Here is a 17,258-nt window from a genome sequence, read left to right on the forward strand (position 1 = left end):
AGAGAGTATTGATTGACTATCATGTACCATTACCCTAAAATGTCCCTCTTTCGCACCGTGCACGAAGGAACAATCTTCCTCATCAAGTGAAAGATGCTCTCTCTCCCTGGTTGCTGTCGGTTATTTTCTGTGAAAATAAAAACAAAATTGTCACAAGCAGTGGGGTGCCTGCAAAGCACTTTGTTGGCATCGATCGGATCAAGTCGGAACCGGTGGTCATTCTCCCGTCTCTGCCGTTCCGTCGTCGTGTACCGTGGAAGAAGCTGAACGCAGTGATTGAATGAACGAGACAATCATTGCTGCCGCGGCTACAGATGCTGCTGTCACAAGCGCGGATCGGTTAAACCGCATTACTACACCGCCGCATCGGACTGTGGTCCTCCACGATTATCACTTACCACTGGCGTTAACGAGATTGTTACTATTACTGTTGGTGGTGTTACTGCCGGTGCTGCTGCTATTGCTACCCACTGCTGCTGCTGCAACACTTGCCGGCGCACCGCTAACGCCCGTAGGCTCACCCACCGCCGCCATCGAGGAGGACGACGCCGACGTCAAGCTCGACGGTACATCTAGCGAACTGTTATTGCTATTGTTGCTACTATTGCTACTATTGTTTCCGTTGTTGTTGGCGCTGTTGGCATTATTGTTGCTCTTACTCACACCGCTACTACTGCTGGCGCTACTGCTGCTGCTGCTACTGGTGCTGTTGTCCCGATCCAGACTGGCCGGCGCGTGATCGATTGGTGGCGGCAGACTGATTATGGTGCTAGGATTAAGGTTGTTGTTGTTGTTGTTGTTGCTGGCCACTCCCAGTGTCCCACCACTGCCCGTTACCGACGACGGTCCGGACGAGGTGGTGTTGTAGTCGAGCGTAAAGTTTGAGTTGCGTGTCATGTCTTCCATCGAAGCCTCGGGACAATCGAGACCACCGTGCTTCTGGGAGCCACAGTTGTAACAAGAGGCCGCCCCGGTTCCAAAGGCTGTCCCGACCAACGGTAACGTCGGTGTGGTGACACCATATTCAGTGCCAGTCCCCTTGGCTGGTAACAAACCAAGTGAGCTGACGACCGCTTGCTGCGAGGTGGCCACCGCCACCGACGGTTGTGACGGGGATGATCGTAAATTGGGAAGGGACGTTTGAGTGCTGGCCGTCGAGCTGGCCGGTCCAGGACCAGGCGGAGGAGGCGTCGGGAGGAACGGTAAAGAACTCGGTGGCACCGTGGCCCCAGCAGGCGGATGATAGTGGTACACTATGCCTTCGTGTGTGCTTTGCTGCATCGCCGGTGGGTAGGGCGCTGGCCGGAACGAGTTACCGTGCGGGAGAGTGGCCGTCGTTAGCTGCCGGTGTTGCTGCACCAGGTGAGACGCAGTGGACACCGTTTGGTAGCCGGTGGCACCGCCTGCATACGGACCGGTGGCAAACGGCTGCGTACTGAACAGCAGACCCGTTCCGGTCGAACCGGGCGGAGGTGGCGGTGCGGCAGCAGCAGGACTAATCAGAAGCGGACCGGACACAACGCTACTACCGCTGGCGCCATTGTTGCCATTGCTGCTCATCGCAGCACCATTAACCGTGCCGGTAATGAGAAAATTTTGACCCACGCTTGTCACCATTTGATCCCCTCCCGCAAACTGTTGCTGCTGCTGGTGCTGAGAGTAGTTCAGCTTCTCCAGCCGCCCATTAACGTTGCGCATGTTGGACCGATTGGAAGAACGAGCGTGCAGCACACCACCGCCTCCGCCGCCGCCGCCAGCACTCACGGACACCATGCCCGGTGTTTCCGGTGGCGAGACATCGGATCCGATCGAACTGCCCGAATCGCTGCCGGTCGACTTTGACTGATGATTTATGATGTCCCTGTCCCTCAGCGAAGGATAGTTCCCACTTCCTCCGCTGGTACCGTCACCCCGTTGGGAATGATGTTGTTGCTGCTGCTGCTGCTGCTGATGGTGATATGGCGGTAGCTGACTAACGTAGCTTTGCTTTGACGGCCGGGGCAGTGTGCTGTGTGTCGGCCGCATACCATTCCGCACTTGCATCTGGCTCATCATCAACATTGTCTGGTCCTGTAAATACACATCAAACTGGGCTCTCAGTTCCGCCTGCAGCAATCTGGAGCCGTCAAATTGTACTACCTCGTCGACAGTCTTTAAACTCTGCATCTGCACTTGGCTTTGCTGTTGTTGCTGTTGCTGTTGGTCGTTTTGTTGGTTCCGGCTAATTCGGTGTTGCACGCTGTTAGGATGAATCCGCGTCGGACTTGCGGTCCGGCTGTGTATCGGTGAGGAGGGATTGCTCAAATGCGGTGAAGACGCCGGAGGTGGGTGGGATAACTGTGGGCCGGGTACATCGAAAGGAAACACCTTGTTAGACGAGGATCCCCCCTTTGGAAATGAAATGTCATCGCTCACCTGTTGATAAACGGATTGTGCCCACCGGGCAGGCACGCCTGTGGCAAGTGAACCGGGAGGCGGAATCGTGAAATCGTGTTGCAGTGGCAACTGCGTCGGCTGGGGCAATGGCTCCATATAATGGGTCGTCAGCGAGCCATCGTTTGTGATCATCTGCGGAGAAGAAAAAAACGGCAAATCACGCAAAATCAATATTCACTCCGTCAGAGGCCTCGAGACATCCCACAATCCGATGCCGAAGAGCAATGGCCATTCTAAATCATTCGTGTTTCGCATCTTGAATGAGACGATGAGATCTCCACTGATCTCCAGCGATCTCTGGAACTATGATATCGCGAATACTACACGAACGGAGTGCCATTAAAGAGCCATTGATAAGACTGCGTGATCGATTTGACTTTTGACCTCATTGACAATCGCGGTCTATGATCATTGGAAAAGACGGATTGCATCTGCAAAAACTGAAGGGGGATCTGTTTGATTACCTGTGTCAAACCGGGTTGTCCTAGGTAGCTGAGAGCGATCGTGGTGGTCGCTCCACTTTGCGGCGCAAGTTGCATTGACATCGGAGCGTTCGGGGTCAGTGCTGGGTGCAGGGTGGCCGTTCCCGGTGCTGGCGGTGGCGTCGAATTTGGCAGGTGCACCGGTTGGTGCTGTTGCTGTTGCTGCTGCTGAATGGGCGACTGCTGCGGACTGTTGCTATGCAACGAATCCATTGACTGGTGCCGCGATTGCTGCTGTTGCTGGTGATGCTGATGCTGAGTAACTGGCTGCTGGTGCTGGTGATGCGATGGCTGATGCTGGTGCTCAAGCGAATCTTCTCGTGAGTCCTGCTGCTGATATGACCGCTGCGCAGGCTTTGGCTCACAGGATTTCAGCTTGGTGAAAATCTCACCACAATGCAGTCGCTGCTCGAACGAAAACACCGGATGGTTGGTGGCCATTGTGTACACGAGCAGCAGCTCCTGCAAGACGTCCTCCTCGAACAACCGCTGCAGGTCACCACGGGCGCCCCAGCCTTCGAGCGTTTTGAACAGCTCGTTGGCGTACGTGTGGTTGCACGTGCGGAAGAGCGCCAAGAAGAGGGCCATTTTGCGCCGGATCCGCCGGTCCGTCGGCTCTCCTGAGGCGATGTCCGCTATGAACTCCTGGGGGTTGTTCACCTTCAGTTCGGCCCCCCGTAGCTCCGGTGCGTCACGCCGGCCCAGCTCCTCCAGGTATGTCCCGAGGAAGCGGAGCTCGAACGGAAGGCACATGTTTAACAGGACGCACATGGTATCTATCCTATTGTAACTCTTCAGATCTCTGAACCAATTGACGACGTCCTCCTTACAAATCATTTCCAGCAACACATTTGATTCTACTCGCAGGGGGGGTGGGGTCGGTATTGCTGCCTTTTCAGTACTCGCTACCTGCCTCCGGTCCCAGGGCTCGAAATGGTCGTTGTCGTCACTCAACGCAGGTTGTGGTTGGTCCACTGCGCTCCGGAATCGTACGATTTCTGCGATCCGCTCCCAATACTGTTTGCAATGTACAGAGCGAGACGCTTGTCTCCGATGGGATCGCTGGATAGACCGCCGAGCGCTGGCTTACTTTCTGAAAAAGTACAAAACTTGCGACCGGCCAAGGCTGGCGCGCGCGTTGGCGAAGAGGATCCTCCTACGGTGCAGACAAAACTATGCTGAATGTCGCGTAGTGCAGTTTCGGCATAGGGGCCATTCTTGTGGCTTGCATTTGCGGGCCCCTCTCAGTGACCGAACCGAACACAGAATGATTGTTTTTATTCTCTCTACCTGGCCGATTGAGACGATTGATTCGCGGTCTGTCGCGCCTTCATGGAATACGATGCTTAGCGTTGTGCTCTTTTCGCGGCGTCGATAGCCTTCGCTCCATTTACACACAAAAAGCGCGTACGATCACACGAGCGAGGGAGCGCGCGTCCGTGCGAACGTTCTAACACACGTCCAAGTAAACGGGGAACAGGCGCACGCACACACACGTACACGCGGGAAACGCGTGCAGCATACGAACACGTTAGCAGCGCTCGCCGCCACAGAGTGCACTTTACAATTGTGCGTACCGATCACCGAACGTGGGTATACGTTAAAAGATATCAACAAAGTTCCACACGGTTCCAAAGCCCCCCGACGGGTTGCGGTCGATGACGAATTGCCCGGTGAAGCCACCGGCGCAGGATCTTAACTCTGGAGGGTGAATCGCAAGGCAGGTGGTGTCATAGCCCAGCGAGAGGGTTGAGCGAGTGAAAACGTTCTCTTCTTTATCCGAATGAGCAACCGATTTTTTTTATTGTGACACACTTGCGCCAAATTATACGAAACTCAATTCTTTACTTCGTTCTTGCCTATCTTGCGAAACCATCATTTACGGAGAAATGGTCAAACACGCCAATATCCCTCAATGCGATACACACGAGAGAGAGCGCGTGGCGGTGGTTATGTTGGTGCAGTTTTATTTCACTTTTTGATGACACTGGCTCTTCTCAGGGGGTCCTCGCAACCACTGCGCTCGGGGAAAATAAATCTTTGGGAAAAAATCAACCACACGAATGCACACACACAAACACACGACACAGTACAAACGCACAGGGATACAGAATCTATGCACAGTCAATGGAGTCCGTAGGCACCATCGTGGGGCCAATATTCGGATACCGGAAGAGGACAAAGGATCGGCCTTCTAACACACGGGGGGGTGGAAACACCCACTATGTTTTTTTCTGGCTTTGCCGTGGCCAGTTCAGCTGCGGGTGTTGCACAAAAGACGGCACCCTTGGGCCCCGTCGCGCTAGTTGTCAAAATGTGGCAAAGGTTGGGCTACTGCGATCTTTCGCAGCAATCGGGGCAAAATCGATGCACGGTTGCACGGCGTTTACTTTTTCGCTTATCGCTAATCACTGACTTTTCCTGAATCGGTCCCGAGCCCTCACTGACCGTCCACACGACGACTTTCGAGGTTCCGAACGCACCGCCCTAGTGCCCCTGCTGCTTCCGCTGTTGATGACGAATGGTGTTTTTTTCTCTTCCTTCACTTATACCAATGTCAACGACTCGCCAGTTCCGCTCCTGGCCTGGCGTGTGACCCGCTATTTTCGCACTCGTCTTGGGGCACTCGGTTTATGGCGAATAGTCTTTGGAGTCCCGTTGGTCGCCGCTTTTCTCAAACAGAAAAGTGGCCGCCGCTGGTCGTCGAAGAAGTTTCCCAAGCTCGCGGGGCTCTGTCGCGGCACGGCTCACCTCTTTCACGTTGCGTTGCATTCGGCGTTACGCGCATTTGGTGCACGCAATTTCTTTTTCCTGTTTCCCTGTGCTAAACAGTCGGAAAACTCGTAGATCGCAGATCCAACAATCGTCAACAACCTTGGGTGACACACAATGGGCGACCAGAAAAAACGCAGCACGGCGACGAGAAATGTCTCGGATAATTTTTCCCTTTTTCTCTCTGCTTGCCTCTCTTTTGCGGTGTCCCTACCGTTCGCACTTTGCCTTATTCAACCAATACCGTGCGCTATAGCCTTTTTCAGCCGACCGACAGCCCGACTGCCCGATTCACAGCCGCGAGAGACCGATTCTGACGCTAGCTTGAATTGAATGTTGCACAGCACAGTTTGCTTGTCGACTGTCATTTTGACAACAGCATTTGCTCTATACGAGAAACGCTTTTGAAAACTATGCACCAAAAACAATAGATCTGCGGTACAACCAAACTTTACAAACGGTTTACATATTCAATGTCGACTGTAAATTAAATGTACTATCGCTATAGATGCTAGAAAGAAATTGAACCTTGCAAGAAATATTATTTAAGTTACTCTTCATGTTTTCACTTTTCGAATTAATGCTGTTTACAGCGGAGTTCCATAGACACCACCCGAATCTTTACGGGATCACGTAAACAAAACGACTAACAAAATATAAGGCTAGGTCAATGAGTACCATTATTTATTTCTCGCGAAACATTTGCAATTTCGGGGTAGCAAAGGGAAAAAGCAAACAGATTACATTAGGGTGAACCGGCGACTGGGCACAACACATTGGCGCTTCCTGTACCTGTCCCCGTTTAGAATCCGTCATCATCCTCTTCGGCCATCTCCTTGGCCAACTCGAGGTCCTGTTGCTCACGTTCCCTTCTTTCCTCGGCACTCTCAAGCTCCTTGCCGTACGACTTGGGTGGGTATCGCATCGCTTTCACGCTTTGGTTGTGCAGATCCAAGCAGAAAGAAATACGCTGATGGAAGGCGAGCTGCGGTTCGCGCGTGGAATAGATGTCAGTGCTTTCCTTGCTGCGCATGTAGCCTTTCTCGGGGTCGAGCGTAGCCTCGATGACACCGTCGCGGATCGCCTTTGCCACAATGAATTCGGCATCCTCGGGCGAATCGAGGCCAAGCTTTCGTGCGATATCCTGCGGGCTGATGCGTGAGTAGGCCAAACCGATCGAACGGATAGCGGTCTTGATCACGTTGTGTCGGAGACGTATGATCAGTGTAAAGGTGTGGTCTTGGCGGAACTGTTCGCCAAAGTTTTCAAGCACCTCTCCAAAACGCTGCAGGTTTCCCAATCGGACGGCCTGCGTAAGCTGGAAGTACGGTCCAAGTGAACGGCGTAGTGCCGCCTGCCGGAATACCTTACGCTCGGGAATATCGCCCAGCAGCAGCTCCACGACGATCACCAGCTTCTGTACAGTCTGTCGAAAGCCAACGGCCGCCTGTTGAGGCGCTTTGCGTAGCGCTTGCACCAGCTGCTTGTGGGCCACACTGTACTCTAGCTTGGCTGCCTTAATTCGCCCGAGATAGTACAGGAAACGTGCCCATTCATTGTTGCTGGCCGTTTCCGGAAATACCGACTTGTTCACCAGCTTATCCGCTTGATCGTACAGATAATAGTGGAGATAGTTGCGCAGCAGACAGTTTATCAGCACCGCTTGGCCTTCGAAATCGTTCCGCAAAGTGGCCGTACGCAGCCGGGAGTGCAAAAACGCACGGATGCTCTCCAGATTGCCGTTCAGTTCGGCTACGCGCGAGTGATAATAGTAGCATTTGGCCGCAATCAGATCCAACGAGCGGCGATTTTGTCCCACAATCTTCGTAATCAGATCCTGCGAGCATTTGGTTGCCTTTGGCAGCTCATTTTTGTCCAATAGCCGCACCAGCAGCAACAAATGGAAGTACACATCGACCTCCGGCACGGGACTCTTGATTGCCGCCCGCGGACGCGGAAGCTCTGGCTCCTGTGCCCCAGCCGGATAGTCCTCGATGTATGCCATAATGCCGTCCCTTTCCGATCCGGCCGGATACAGTTGCACCGCCAGCGAGCGGACGACTACGAGGCCCAGCTTCTTGCGGGTCGTAGGAAGTGATCGCAATACGCGCAGAATGAACCGTGGCTCCTTGCTTACGACCGCCTTGTCGATCTGTCGGGCATGGTCACGAATCTCCTGGACTGCTAGCAACTCTGCGTCTTTCTTCGCTGCCTCCGCATCCTCGGCACTCTCCATCTCTACGTCCACGATGGGCTGGCTGTCGGCAGACGACGTTGTTGCCGCTTGGGTCACCATTCTGATGGTCGACGAATGAGTACACGCGACTTGTGGGAAACGATTTACTATCACCGAACCGATCGGAAGGTTTGCCGGACTATTTTCGTAGTTTTGTACGATCTTTAACCCAACACTGACGATGATGAAGAACGATTCTTTCTGTGTTTTGTGTCGATGGACACTGAACCGAACGAGGTTTGTGTCGAGTCATGGATTTTCGAGCAGTCGTTGACAACGGCGCACGCTGCGTTTACAACACGGCGGAGTTGTTACTTAACGGACCAGATATCCATTCTTAGTTGGGGCTTCAAGAATGAGCCGAGCCTGAAAGAGTTGTATGCCGACAAAGGCTTTTCTTTTGTGCAGTACAGTAAAATTAATTTTCACAGCATCATTGGTTGTAAATTTTTTTGGTTAGTTCGGAATCAGACATGAAGAAAATTGGGTTGACAGTCTGTTAGGATTACAGTGAGTAATCAGATTAACCGCGGATTGATTAGTAGGAGTGTTGCTGTGTTTCACTAATGAATGAATGTTTTGCATTTCTAGGTTTAGCGCAGAAAAATCGTTACAGAGGAATACTTTGAAGTGGCTAAAAAGTTTTCCTTTAAAAAGTAACAAAATTTCAAATAATTTGGCTTCTTATTCACATCGTTGTGTGAATCATCGCACTTATCAAATCCTTCAATGAATGCTATCGAAAAGGCTTTTCAGCAGGTCGTTTATTAAAATCGATGTTTTCTATGAGTAAGCGAATGACGTTGACGGCTACTGTCAAAATCAGTGTGTTTACAGAAACGAATTAATAGGCAAATTTACGAACTAATCAGTCGGCTTTTGGGAATCTATTTATTTGCCAAAAATAGTCTTCCTGCCAGTATCCGCTTGCCTATAAACATGTGGTCTGATACGCTGCTAATCGTCTTTATCTCGATTTTCACTGCACTATTGGGCGAAGGTAAAGTTAATTGAATACACGCATCGTGCATTAAAGAACTCAAGGCAATGCATTAAGGAAGTCAATTTTCATTTTAGGTCTCACATGGGTCCTGGTTTATCGCACGGAAAAGTACCAGAAACTGAAGGGCGAAGTAGAAAAACAAAGCAAGAAATGTTCGTGTTCCACACTTTCGTACTCAATGATTTTTAAAACCTTCGCATATTTATCGCCCAATCGCTCGATTGTTTTATTGCAGTGGAGAAACGTAAAGAAACGCTTGGAGAGTCGTTGGACAAGAGCCACAAGAAGAAAATTGAACGGGATGAAGAAAAACTGAAGAACAACAACCGTGATCTGTCGCTAGTCAAAATGAAATCGATGTTTGCTATCGGTTTTGCCTTCACCGCCCTGCTCAGCATGTTCAATAGCATGTAAGCAGCTGTTGTGCTCCCCAAAACGTCTATCAATTCTTAATTTCTTGACCACCTTTCCTTCAGCTTCGACGGCCGAATTGTGGCCCGTCTTCCGTTCCTGCCGATTTCCTGGATCCAGGGACTGAGCCACCGAAATCTGCCCGGCGATGACTACACGGAATGCTCCTTTATTTTCCTGTACATCCTCTGCACGATGTCGATTCGACAGAACATACAAAAAATGCTTGGCTTTGCACCATCGCGGGCTGCAAGCAAGCAAGCTGGAGGTCTCTTCGGACCCACTCCAGGACAATTTAAGTAAGGCAGCCGCCCTCTGAAAAGCCTGTTTTTAGTGTATAAGATTTGCTCGCACTCCCATGTTACATCGCCGTGACGTCAGGAAAAGCGATCGGGCCCGGCTTACTCGATTACGATAGATACTCTTGTGCGATACTGCTCTAGCTGCCGGTACACCTTGTTTGTCGTTAGATGAGATAAAGACCTGTAATAAATTGGTTCAAAAATCTAATCGATAGCCATGTGTTTTGTTTAACCAACGTTGTAGATGTATTAACAGTAGAACGACTAGAAAATGTTCGCTTCGTACATCGGTTGATCGATGATAATTCGATCGAAACCAAACCGAGTCAAATCGATCGTCCGAAACCCTCCATCGATGATCATCTCCGAAACGGCCCGTCCCACGGCCGGAGTTTGTTGGATGCCTGGAGTTGAAATAGAAAACAATCAACGCTTTCAACATTTTCTGCCAGGGAGCAGCAATCGCTCGTCCACTTACCATGTCCACTAAAGCCAGTAGCAATGTACAGGTTGTTATAGTACGGATGTGGTCCGACGATCCCGTTTTCATCGAAGGTATTGAACTCGTAATATCCAGCCCAAGAATTTTTCACTTTGATCGCCTCAAAGCTCGGCACCAGATGGGCCAGATTGGGCCAGACGGTCTTCTCGAAGAACCCGTGGTCAACATCCAGCGTATCGACGGGAGGTTCCTCGTCCGGTAGCGGACTCTTACCGCCCAGATAGTTTCCGCCGAGTCCGTCACGCCGGAAGTACGTTCCACTCGGGTCAATCGTAAGGGGCGTGTTGATGCCCGGCCCCTGATCATTCTCGCATTGAAACACATAAACGAACCGCTTTCTCGGTTCCACCGGAAGCGGAACTGACAGCATGCCTTTGCCGGTTCCGATCCGAGCCATCCGTGCCACGGCGCCAGACTGTGCTCCGGCTGCGATGATGGCAATGGCAAACTTCACCTCACGCATTTCGCCGTCCTTCATCTTCAGATATGCCCGGTCGATGCCCTCGTACGAACCCTCTTCGATTCCATCGGCCAAAATATCCGGCTGTTGGCGGAACCCGAAACCGACCATCTCCGCTTCCACATAGTGAGCCCCGTACTCGATGGCCCGTTTCTTGAATCCGGACAGCAACGCCCACGGATCAAACCAGCCCTCTTTCTCCAGTCCGTGGCATCCCAAGGCGATGCCTTCGGTGTTCATCCAGGGAAACCTTTGCTTCAATCGGGTTGCGGTAAGCAGTTCGTTCTTGGCACCGAGCGTGTTCTGTAGCTTCGAATTTTCCATCAGCTGCTCCGCCCCGGCCTCGCTCGCCAGCAGAAGGTAGCCGTAGGGCGTGAAATTCAAATCGACTTCAGGGCCAAGGTACTCGTTACTGTGGCGCATAAAGTCCGCCCCGTACAGACTCATTTGTATGTTCTCCACGATTGAAAACTGTTGTCTCAGCCCTCCGACCGATAGGCAGGTCGACGCCTGACCATACGTCGCATCCTTTTCCACCACCACCACATTGAGGCCATCGCGGGCACGTTTCTTCAGCCAGTAAGCGATCGAGGAACCAACTCCGCCGCCACCGATCACAAGGACGTCACAGTGCGACTGAAAGTTGTCCCTCCGGTACCGCTCGAGATAGTTTTCGATCGATTCTTCCGAAGATCCTTTGGAAGCACTCTTGGGCAGGATGAACTTTTTGACCCGTTGCATATCATTGCCAAGCAGTTTGAGCGTCCGCGATATCGGATTGTCCTGGTTTGCTTCCACCCGTTCGGCGAAACTCTTGTCATTGTTTTTGTTTGAGGATGAACTGTACAAACGCGAGGTTGAACACGAGTTTGACCGCTCTGCTCGGCGCAGAAGGCCTAGCTTTGTGGAACGCCGTTGCAACGCACGAAACATAATAACCTCGGACTACTTTCCACAATAGAACGTTCGCAATTGACAAGCTATGACTTCAACCGTGCAATTTTACCGACGACATGCACTTATCTTATCACTATGAAGCTTAATGAATTGGCTTCTATTTGTCCATCTGGAGAGGCGCCAATTGTTTGCGTCTCAGCAGATACTAATATTATTCCGTCGCAGTGTGAGAAACGTGTGGCAGATAACAGTAAGCTGTTCGAAACGGGATAAATGCTAACTTTTTCAATTCATCTTTCTCGATCCCGACTAAATGCCGGCCTGATTTGTTTATGTTACTTAACCACAACACGGCTGTTTATATAAGCTGTCACAATGTTGACGATTTTTAGCTAGATAATTTAATGTAGGCAACAATTACGCCCGAGTGTGAATAACACAAAAAATGATATTATACCGCGTCGCAAGTGTGTCGCGGAACAAAACAAGCATGTTAAAGCATTTATTTTTATTTTCCAGTTTTGCAAATACGATTTTTGAAATTGATTTGAGCTGCCCTAATCTAAGGATGAGATTTTGTGAAAAAATTGAATTGTTTACGTTCTATTTTTAAATATACCAGCGGATTTCGCTCATTTTTATCATAACTTTGATTCTAACAAAATTAACTGTCCAAAATCGACATTTTCGAAGCAAAAAGGTCTTTTCCGGGCTGACATCGCACAGTCGAGCAGTTTGTTTATAGCTTTCGAGCAGCATTATCGCGTACCCGTTTCGAAGAAGCATTCGAGCAGAAGGTTAAGACACATTTTCCATGAAGTTTGGCGGTGCCGTGAAGAAAATTGTGGTTTGCGATTGATTGGAAAACTGAACACTATCTCGGTTGTTTCCTCCGGAAAACCGTTTATTGTTGGATGCGCAACCACGGCGGTTCGATACATTGAGTGGAAATAAGCCAAACAACAGTGCAGGGAAACGCTTTTGAGGAGAAGGTAATTTCGCGTCGCACGCATCGGCGAGGTTTGCGTTGCATGGCCGCCGGTGGCAGCATTTTCGTGCCTACCAAGAGCCAAACATTGTCGAAAATGCAAATGCATAGTTTGACAGCCAAACGCAGCTTAATAACTTTGTTTTAATTCGATTGTCGTAGTGATGCGTCGTAAGGCGAGTGCCAGTGTAAGCACACCGGAAAAGGCTACTCCGCGCCGGTCAACCAGGGGTCGGGGTCGCCGATCCCCATCGAAAAGTCCCGAGCCGGAACCGGAGCCGGATGTTCGGGAGTACGCTGCTGCACAGGATGATAGAAATAATAGCAGCTCCGACGATGAAGGCACCTCCCGGAGAGGTGCTACCGGAAAGGGTCGTGGGCGCAGCAGTGGCACACCACGACGTAAAGTCGAAGAGCGTCCACCGTCTCGAGGTCGCCGCACTAGCCGTCGTGAAAAGGAGACACACGAACCGGTAGGCGAGGAGCAAACCGATGAAAACGGTGGCGACAATCCGGATCAGGAAGAAGTGGCACAAAAGCTACCGGATGTGGCGATGGAAGCTATACCCGAAGAGGTACCACAAGAAGAGGAGAAGCAACAACAACAGTCGACAGATCCGGTTCCGGAGGGCAGCCCCGAAAGACAGCGGCAGACAGTAGAGCAACACGACGAGCCGGACGCTGTTCGTGAATCTAAGCGCGAGGAAAGCGAAGAGGAAGCTCCAAGTGTGGAGGAGAAGGCATCGGCAGCCGAAGAAAAGGTAAGTCATAGAAATGGAGATGAAGATGATGGTGGCGAAGGTGACGACGGCAAGCAGGCAGATTCACGGGACGCAGATGATGATAGCAAAGAGATCGTTAACAATCGTTCTCGAACAAGGCAAGAAAGCGATTCCGAAGAAAGTGGCCAAGATGATGAAGGTGGTCACCAAGAGCACAGGAGTGCCAAGGAGTCAACACCGGACCACCGGCACAGTGCGATGGAACATACTGCCGACGAATCGGCGAACGCAGAGCATGATGATGCAGCAGTTGCTTCGGGTGAAGAGAAGTCGATCGCAGTGTCTGCGGCTGAACAGAAAGAACCGAAGCACCAGGAAGAGGTTGCCAATGAAACGGCTACCGGTTGTTTGTCGCAGCAAGCTACGACTCAGCCGCAACCGCGCCGTAGAGCTCGGTTCAGCTCACGTCCGAACGATGAACCATCGGTGCCAGTGGTGACCACGGCTTCCACTGAAGCAACGGTGGAACCTGTGGCGGTGGCACAGGCCGAAGATGAACTGGAGGCGGGAGAAATCAAAGACAACGACAACAGCATGTCGGAGGCAAATGTTGACGATATGACGAAGGAGCAATCGCCTAAACCGAAGCCGTTGCAGCGTAAGCGCCGTTGGTTGTCGTCCAAGAGCGGAGACACTAAGCCCGCGGTCATCACTATATCAACCGATTCGCTGAAAAGTATCATCTCGGACGTGAAACCGGTTCCGCTTGCTGACGTAAAGCTTGAGTCTTCTTCCGAAACTGAGGCCGGCGCAGATGGCGCAGCAAGCACGGAGGAAGACGATAAAGAGAAAGAAGTTGGCAAGCGTCCTGCGCAGCCACCGGCCCGACGACGCGTTTCGCAATCGGTTGAAATGGAAAACGTTGCCATGGAAACGGACAGCACAAGCACCGAACCGGTGCTACCGAAGCAGAAGGCGCCGGTTGGCGAAAAGATAGCGCTCACACGCAAAATCAGCATCGTGAGCGATGACGGTAGCGTGCCGGTGGGGGGAGCGGTGGCGGCCAACCTCAGTGTACGGCCTCCAAGCCCGGCCAAGCATCACACGAGCAATATTCTGTACATTACGAACCTGGTGCGTCCGTTTACGGTACTGCAACTGAAGGGACTGTTGTTGCGCACTGGAAAGATCGTAGAAAATGGCTTCTGGATCGACAAGATCAAGTCAAAGTGCTACGTGAAGTACGAAACGGAAGAGTAAGTGTCCCCCGAACGGGTGAGGAGGGTAAATAACTGCTAACCTTTTGGCTAATTTTACCTTTCTATGCACCTCCAGTGAAGCTACGGAAACACGGCACGCACTGCACGGCATCCGCTGGCCGGTTTCAAATCCAAAGTGTTTGCTGGTGGATTTCGGCAGCGAGGAAGCGATGGACAAAGCTATCCTTTCTACGCTGGAAGATGGCGCCATTCGTGCGACGGTGGAGGGAGTGAAGAATAGTAAGGAGTTTGGTTGGCTTCGTGATGCGTCCAAGAAGGATGAGGTAAAACCGACCGCGACCCAGAAACCGGGAGACCGATCTCCGTAATCCAACCGCACTATTTACCATTCAGCAGGAAGTACCGGCACGGCCCGTGCGCGAGTGGGATCTGGGAAAGAAGGATGCGTTCGACCCGGAACGGGATCGGGAAGGAAGGGGACGCGATCGCGAATCCGGCACGCTGACGGACGAGCGACACCGGGAGAAGGGTGCAGAGCGGAACGAACGTGGTCGACTCGACGAGGGACGCGAACGGGGCAACAGGGCGGACGGTCTCGCTGGCGATCGTGGCGCGGACCGCAAACGTTCGTTGGAGCGTGAGTTTGGCCGCGAAAGAAGACGCAGCAGCAGCATGTCGCCAGGTATGTCTGGCGCAATAACTCGGGAATATGTAAAACCGATGGTTACAACCCTGCCTTTGGGGTCTTCATTTTCTCTCTCTGCTAGCGAGAAAGTTCAAGAAAAAGGAGAACGAGCCACCGATCAGGCTGTTGGATGATTTGTTCCGAAAAACAAAAACAGCGCCGTGCATCTACTGGTTGCCACTTACGACCGAACAGGTACGGACATCGTTAAGCTCCACAGCAAAACAAGCGAATTCTATTGGTACCATTTCCAGATTGCCGTCAAGGAAGAGCAACGTCGGAAGAACATGGCGGAGCACCAGCGCCGTTTGGAAGAGCAGCGCAAGCTGGAAGAAGAACGTGAACGCGAACGCAAGCGGGAACGGGAACGACGTGAACGGGAGCGGGACCGTGAGCGTGAGCGGGACCGTGAGCGGGACCGCGAGCGTGAGCGGGACCGGCGTCGCTCACGTTCCCGTGACCGCAGCCGCGACGACGGTGGACGTCGCCGGCACAGATAAGCACACATTTCAACAGAATTTTAAAACTTTTCCTTCTGGGCTCTGGGGCGCCATAGGGAGATTGCCGAAAGAGTGCAGGCGGATACGCATATCCGGCACTGCACTGGCTGGCGGTGAGTGCGGTGTGTCCTCGCTCCAAAAGGGTCTGCAAGCTGTGGGGTGTGTGAGAAGCGAACGAGCCGAACGCAGTCCTGTTTACTCTCGTTTGGCACTCTACACTCTTTTTGACACAGACTGATCCGATTCGATACTTTACGTAGGAGATATTGTTACAATATTTCCACTTCCCTTTGAATGAGTTGATTCAAAGAACCAACATTTGACAACTCTGCTAGATTCTTATGTACTGTAAATGGTTAATTTTGGATGTATAAACCTTTATTTTAATGCGGTTAGTGTGTGCAAGGTTGAGGTTGGCCGCTTAGTGTTGGAGCGAAGGACATTCTGCTTTTGCGCGAATTCTTTTTGGGTTCCTTGACCCACCCGAACAACACATGCACACTGTCCCCGATCGTGCCCTATACCTCTGTGTTTTGCTTGAACTCATTGTATGATAAGAATATTCTAGAGATTACATAAGATTTGGGCGGCTTTCCTTTTTTGTCGACCGGAAGCTGTCGGATCGTCACCATGATGATCAGCATGTCTGCGATACAAATCGCGAATGATAGCAGAAGTGTGGACAGCGGGAGAGAAAAGAGAATAACCAACGGATGGAGTAGTGAGATAATGAGAAGGCGTTGACCACTCCATTGTATTATAGGGCGATGGTGGTCGCAAAACAGCTTAAACATAAACCTTTTACAATGTGGCAGACAACACGAAGGAGCACCAATCCTGTTGCGAGAGAATTCCGTTTGGTGTGTGTCTGTGTGTGTGCTGCGAGGTTTACCGTACAGGAACTTCAATCGGGACGATATATCTTCGATAAATGCGTGCTGGCTGTAAAAATCCACTATATTTGATTGCATCGCAAAGTAAAACCATCATCAACACGATCACCAGCGGTAGTAGGCGGCTTCTAGAGTATCCAGGATGCACAGCAACGGAACAACGGGTACGTAGCAACCAACATGTGGGTACATAGCAACGATAAGCGAACGAACCTGTCTTCAATATTTTTTTCTGTTTTTATGTTTCTTTTCCCATGCACAGCGTGTCGGACCCATCCTTGGCCGTTGTTTGGGAGAGTTACTGGCGGCAATCACTATAGAGGAAAGACAGTGCGGAAGATGAATTTACAGAATGTCCAGGATGAACCTTTTTGGTAACAGACATGATCGCCAGTATCCCAGGTTAGCCCACGCCGATTCTTTTCGACCAACCACAAAAAAATGTGTTATAATAGGAACGATGCGATTGCCGAAGGTTGTTCAATGCACTATGACACACAGTATATTGCCTCCGCGGAGTGCATCTTGTGTTTGCCGTGTTCTTCAAAGCTACGGACCTATGGTTACTAGATTACCGCACACCACTTTCTTTCGCCGGAAGTAGTACCAGAAAATCCCAGCAAGCCAAGTGCATGCGTTGTGTGCTCCACGAAGAGTGTTTGATGATATTGGAGCAGATTGATGAATTGATGAATAAATAACAATTAACTTGTAACACATGATACAAATAAACAATACAAAACAACTAC

At 51.2% G+C, this 17,258-nt stretch overlaps 5 protein-coding genes across 7 annotated transcripts; 2 read left to right on the top strand and 3 right to left on the bottom strand.

The window, feature by feature from the left end:
• Positions 1 to 390: 390 nt before the first annotated feature.
• Positions 391 to 3,755, bottom strand: LOC128273876 (rho GTPase-activating protein gacF). The gene is made up of 4 exons (XM_053011937.1): positions 2,901 to 3,755; positions 2,416 to 2,568; positions 2,140 to 2,337; positions 391 to 2,070 (listed from the first exon to the last, which is right to left on the bottom strand). Exons 1-4 carry the CDS (start codon positions 3,753 to 3,755, stop codon positions 391 to 393), a joined length of 2,886 nt encoding a protein of 961 aa, XP_052867897.1.
• Positions 3,756 to 6,362: 2,607 nt separating this feature from the next.
• On the bottom strand, positions 6,363 to 8,137 carry LOC128271918 (probable 26S proteasome non-ATPase regulatory subunit 3). Its single transcript, XM_053009600.1, has one exon. It carries the CDS (start codon positions 7,984 to 7,986, stop codon positions 6,493 to 6,495), a length of 1,494 nt encoding a protein of 497 aa, XP_052865560.1. The 5' UTR covers positions 7,987 to 8,137; the 3' UTR covers positions 6,363 to 6,492.
• Positions 8,138 to 8,785: 648 nt separating this feature from the next.
• On the top strand, positions 8,786 to 9,847 carry LOC128275565 (calcium load-activated calcium channel). The gene is made up of 4 exons (XM_053014116.1): positions 8,786 to 8,926; positions 9,004 to 9,081; positions 9,165 to 9,339; positions 9,406 to 9,847. The coding sequence occupies exons 1-4, from the start codon at positions 8,866 to 8,868 to the stop codon at positions 9,641 to 9,643; spliced, it is 552 nt and encodes a 183-aa protein (XP_052870076.1). The 5' UTR covers positions 8,786 to 8,865; the 3' UTR covers positions 9,644 to 9,847.
• LOC128275564 (FAD-dependent oxidoreductase domain-containing protein 1) lies at positions 9,127 to 11,815 on the bottom strand. Of its 2 annotated transcripts, XM_053014114.1 has the most exons (3): positions 10,121 to 11,815; positions 9,880 to 10,046; positions 9,127 to 9,823 (listed from the first exon to the last, which is right to left on the bottom strand). In XM_053014114.1, exons 1-2 carry the CDS (start codon positions 11,535 to 11,537, stop codon positions 9,907 to 9,909), a joined length of 1,557 nt encoding a protein of 518 aa, XP_052870074.1. In that variant the 5' UTR covers positions 11,538 to 11,815; the 3' UTR covers positions 9,127 to 9,823; positions 9,880 to 9,906. The 2 variants fall into 2 exon arrangements, with proteins under 2 accessions (XP_052870074.1, XP_052870073.1); XM_053014113.1 differs by having other exon boundaries at positions 9,127 to 10,046.
• A 525-nt stretch (positions 11,816 to 12,340) lies between these two features.
• On the top strand, positions 12,341 to 17,224 carry LOC128275497 (apoptotic chromatin condensation inducer in the nucleus). 2 transcript variants are annotated; one of them, XM_053014015.1, is made up of 7 exons: positions 12,341 to 12,493; positions 12,652 to 14,467; positions 14,547 to 14,754; positions 14,825 to 15,113; positions 15,199 to 15,311; positions 15,371 to 16,673; positions 16,772 to 17,224. In XM_053014015.1, exons 2-6 carry the CDS (start codon positions 12,654 to 12,656, stop codon positions 15,614 to 15,616), a joined length of 2,670 nt encoding a protein of 889 aa, XP_052869975.1. In that variant the 5' UTR covers positions 12,341 to 12,493; positions 12,652 to 12,653; the 3' UTR covers positions 15,617 to 16,673; positions 16,772 to 17,224. The 2 variants fall into 2 exon arrangements, with proteins under 2 accessions (XP_052869975.1, XP_052869976.1); XM_053014016.1 differs by having other exon boundaries at positions 14,828 to 15,113.
• The last annotated feature ends 34 nt before the right edge of the window (positions 17,225 to 17,258 follow it).

This window comes from Anopheles cruzii, chromosome 3, assembly GCF_943734635.1.
Source record: "Anopheles cruzii chromosome 3, idAnoCruzAS_RS32_06, whole genome shotgun sequence".
NCBI lineage: Eukaryota > Metazoa > Arthropoda > Insecta > Diptera > Culicidae > Anopheles > Anopheles cruzii.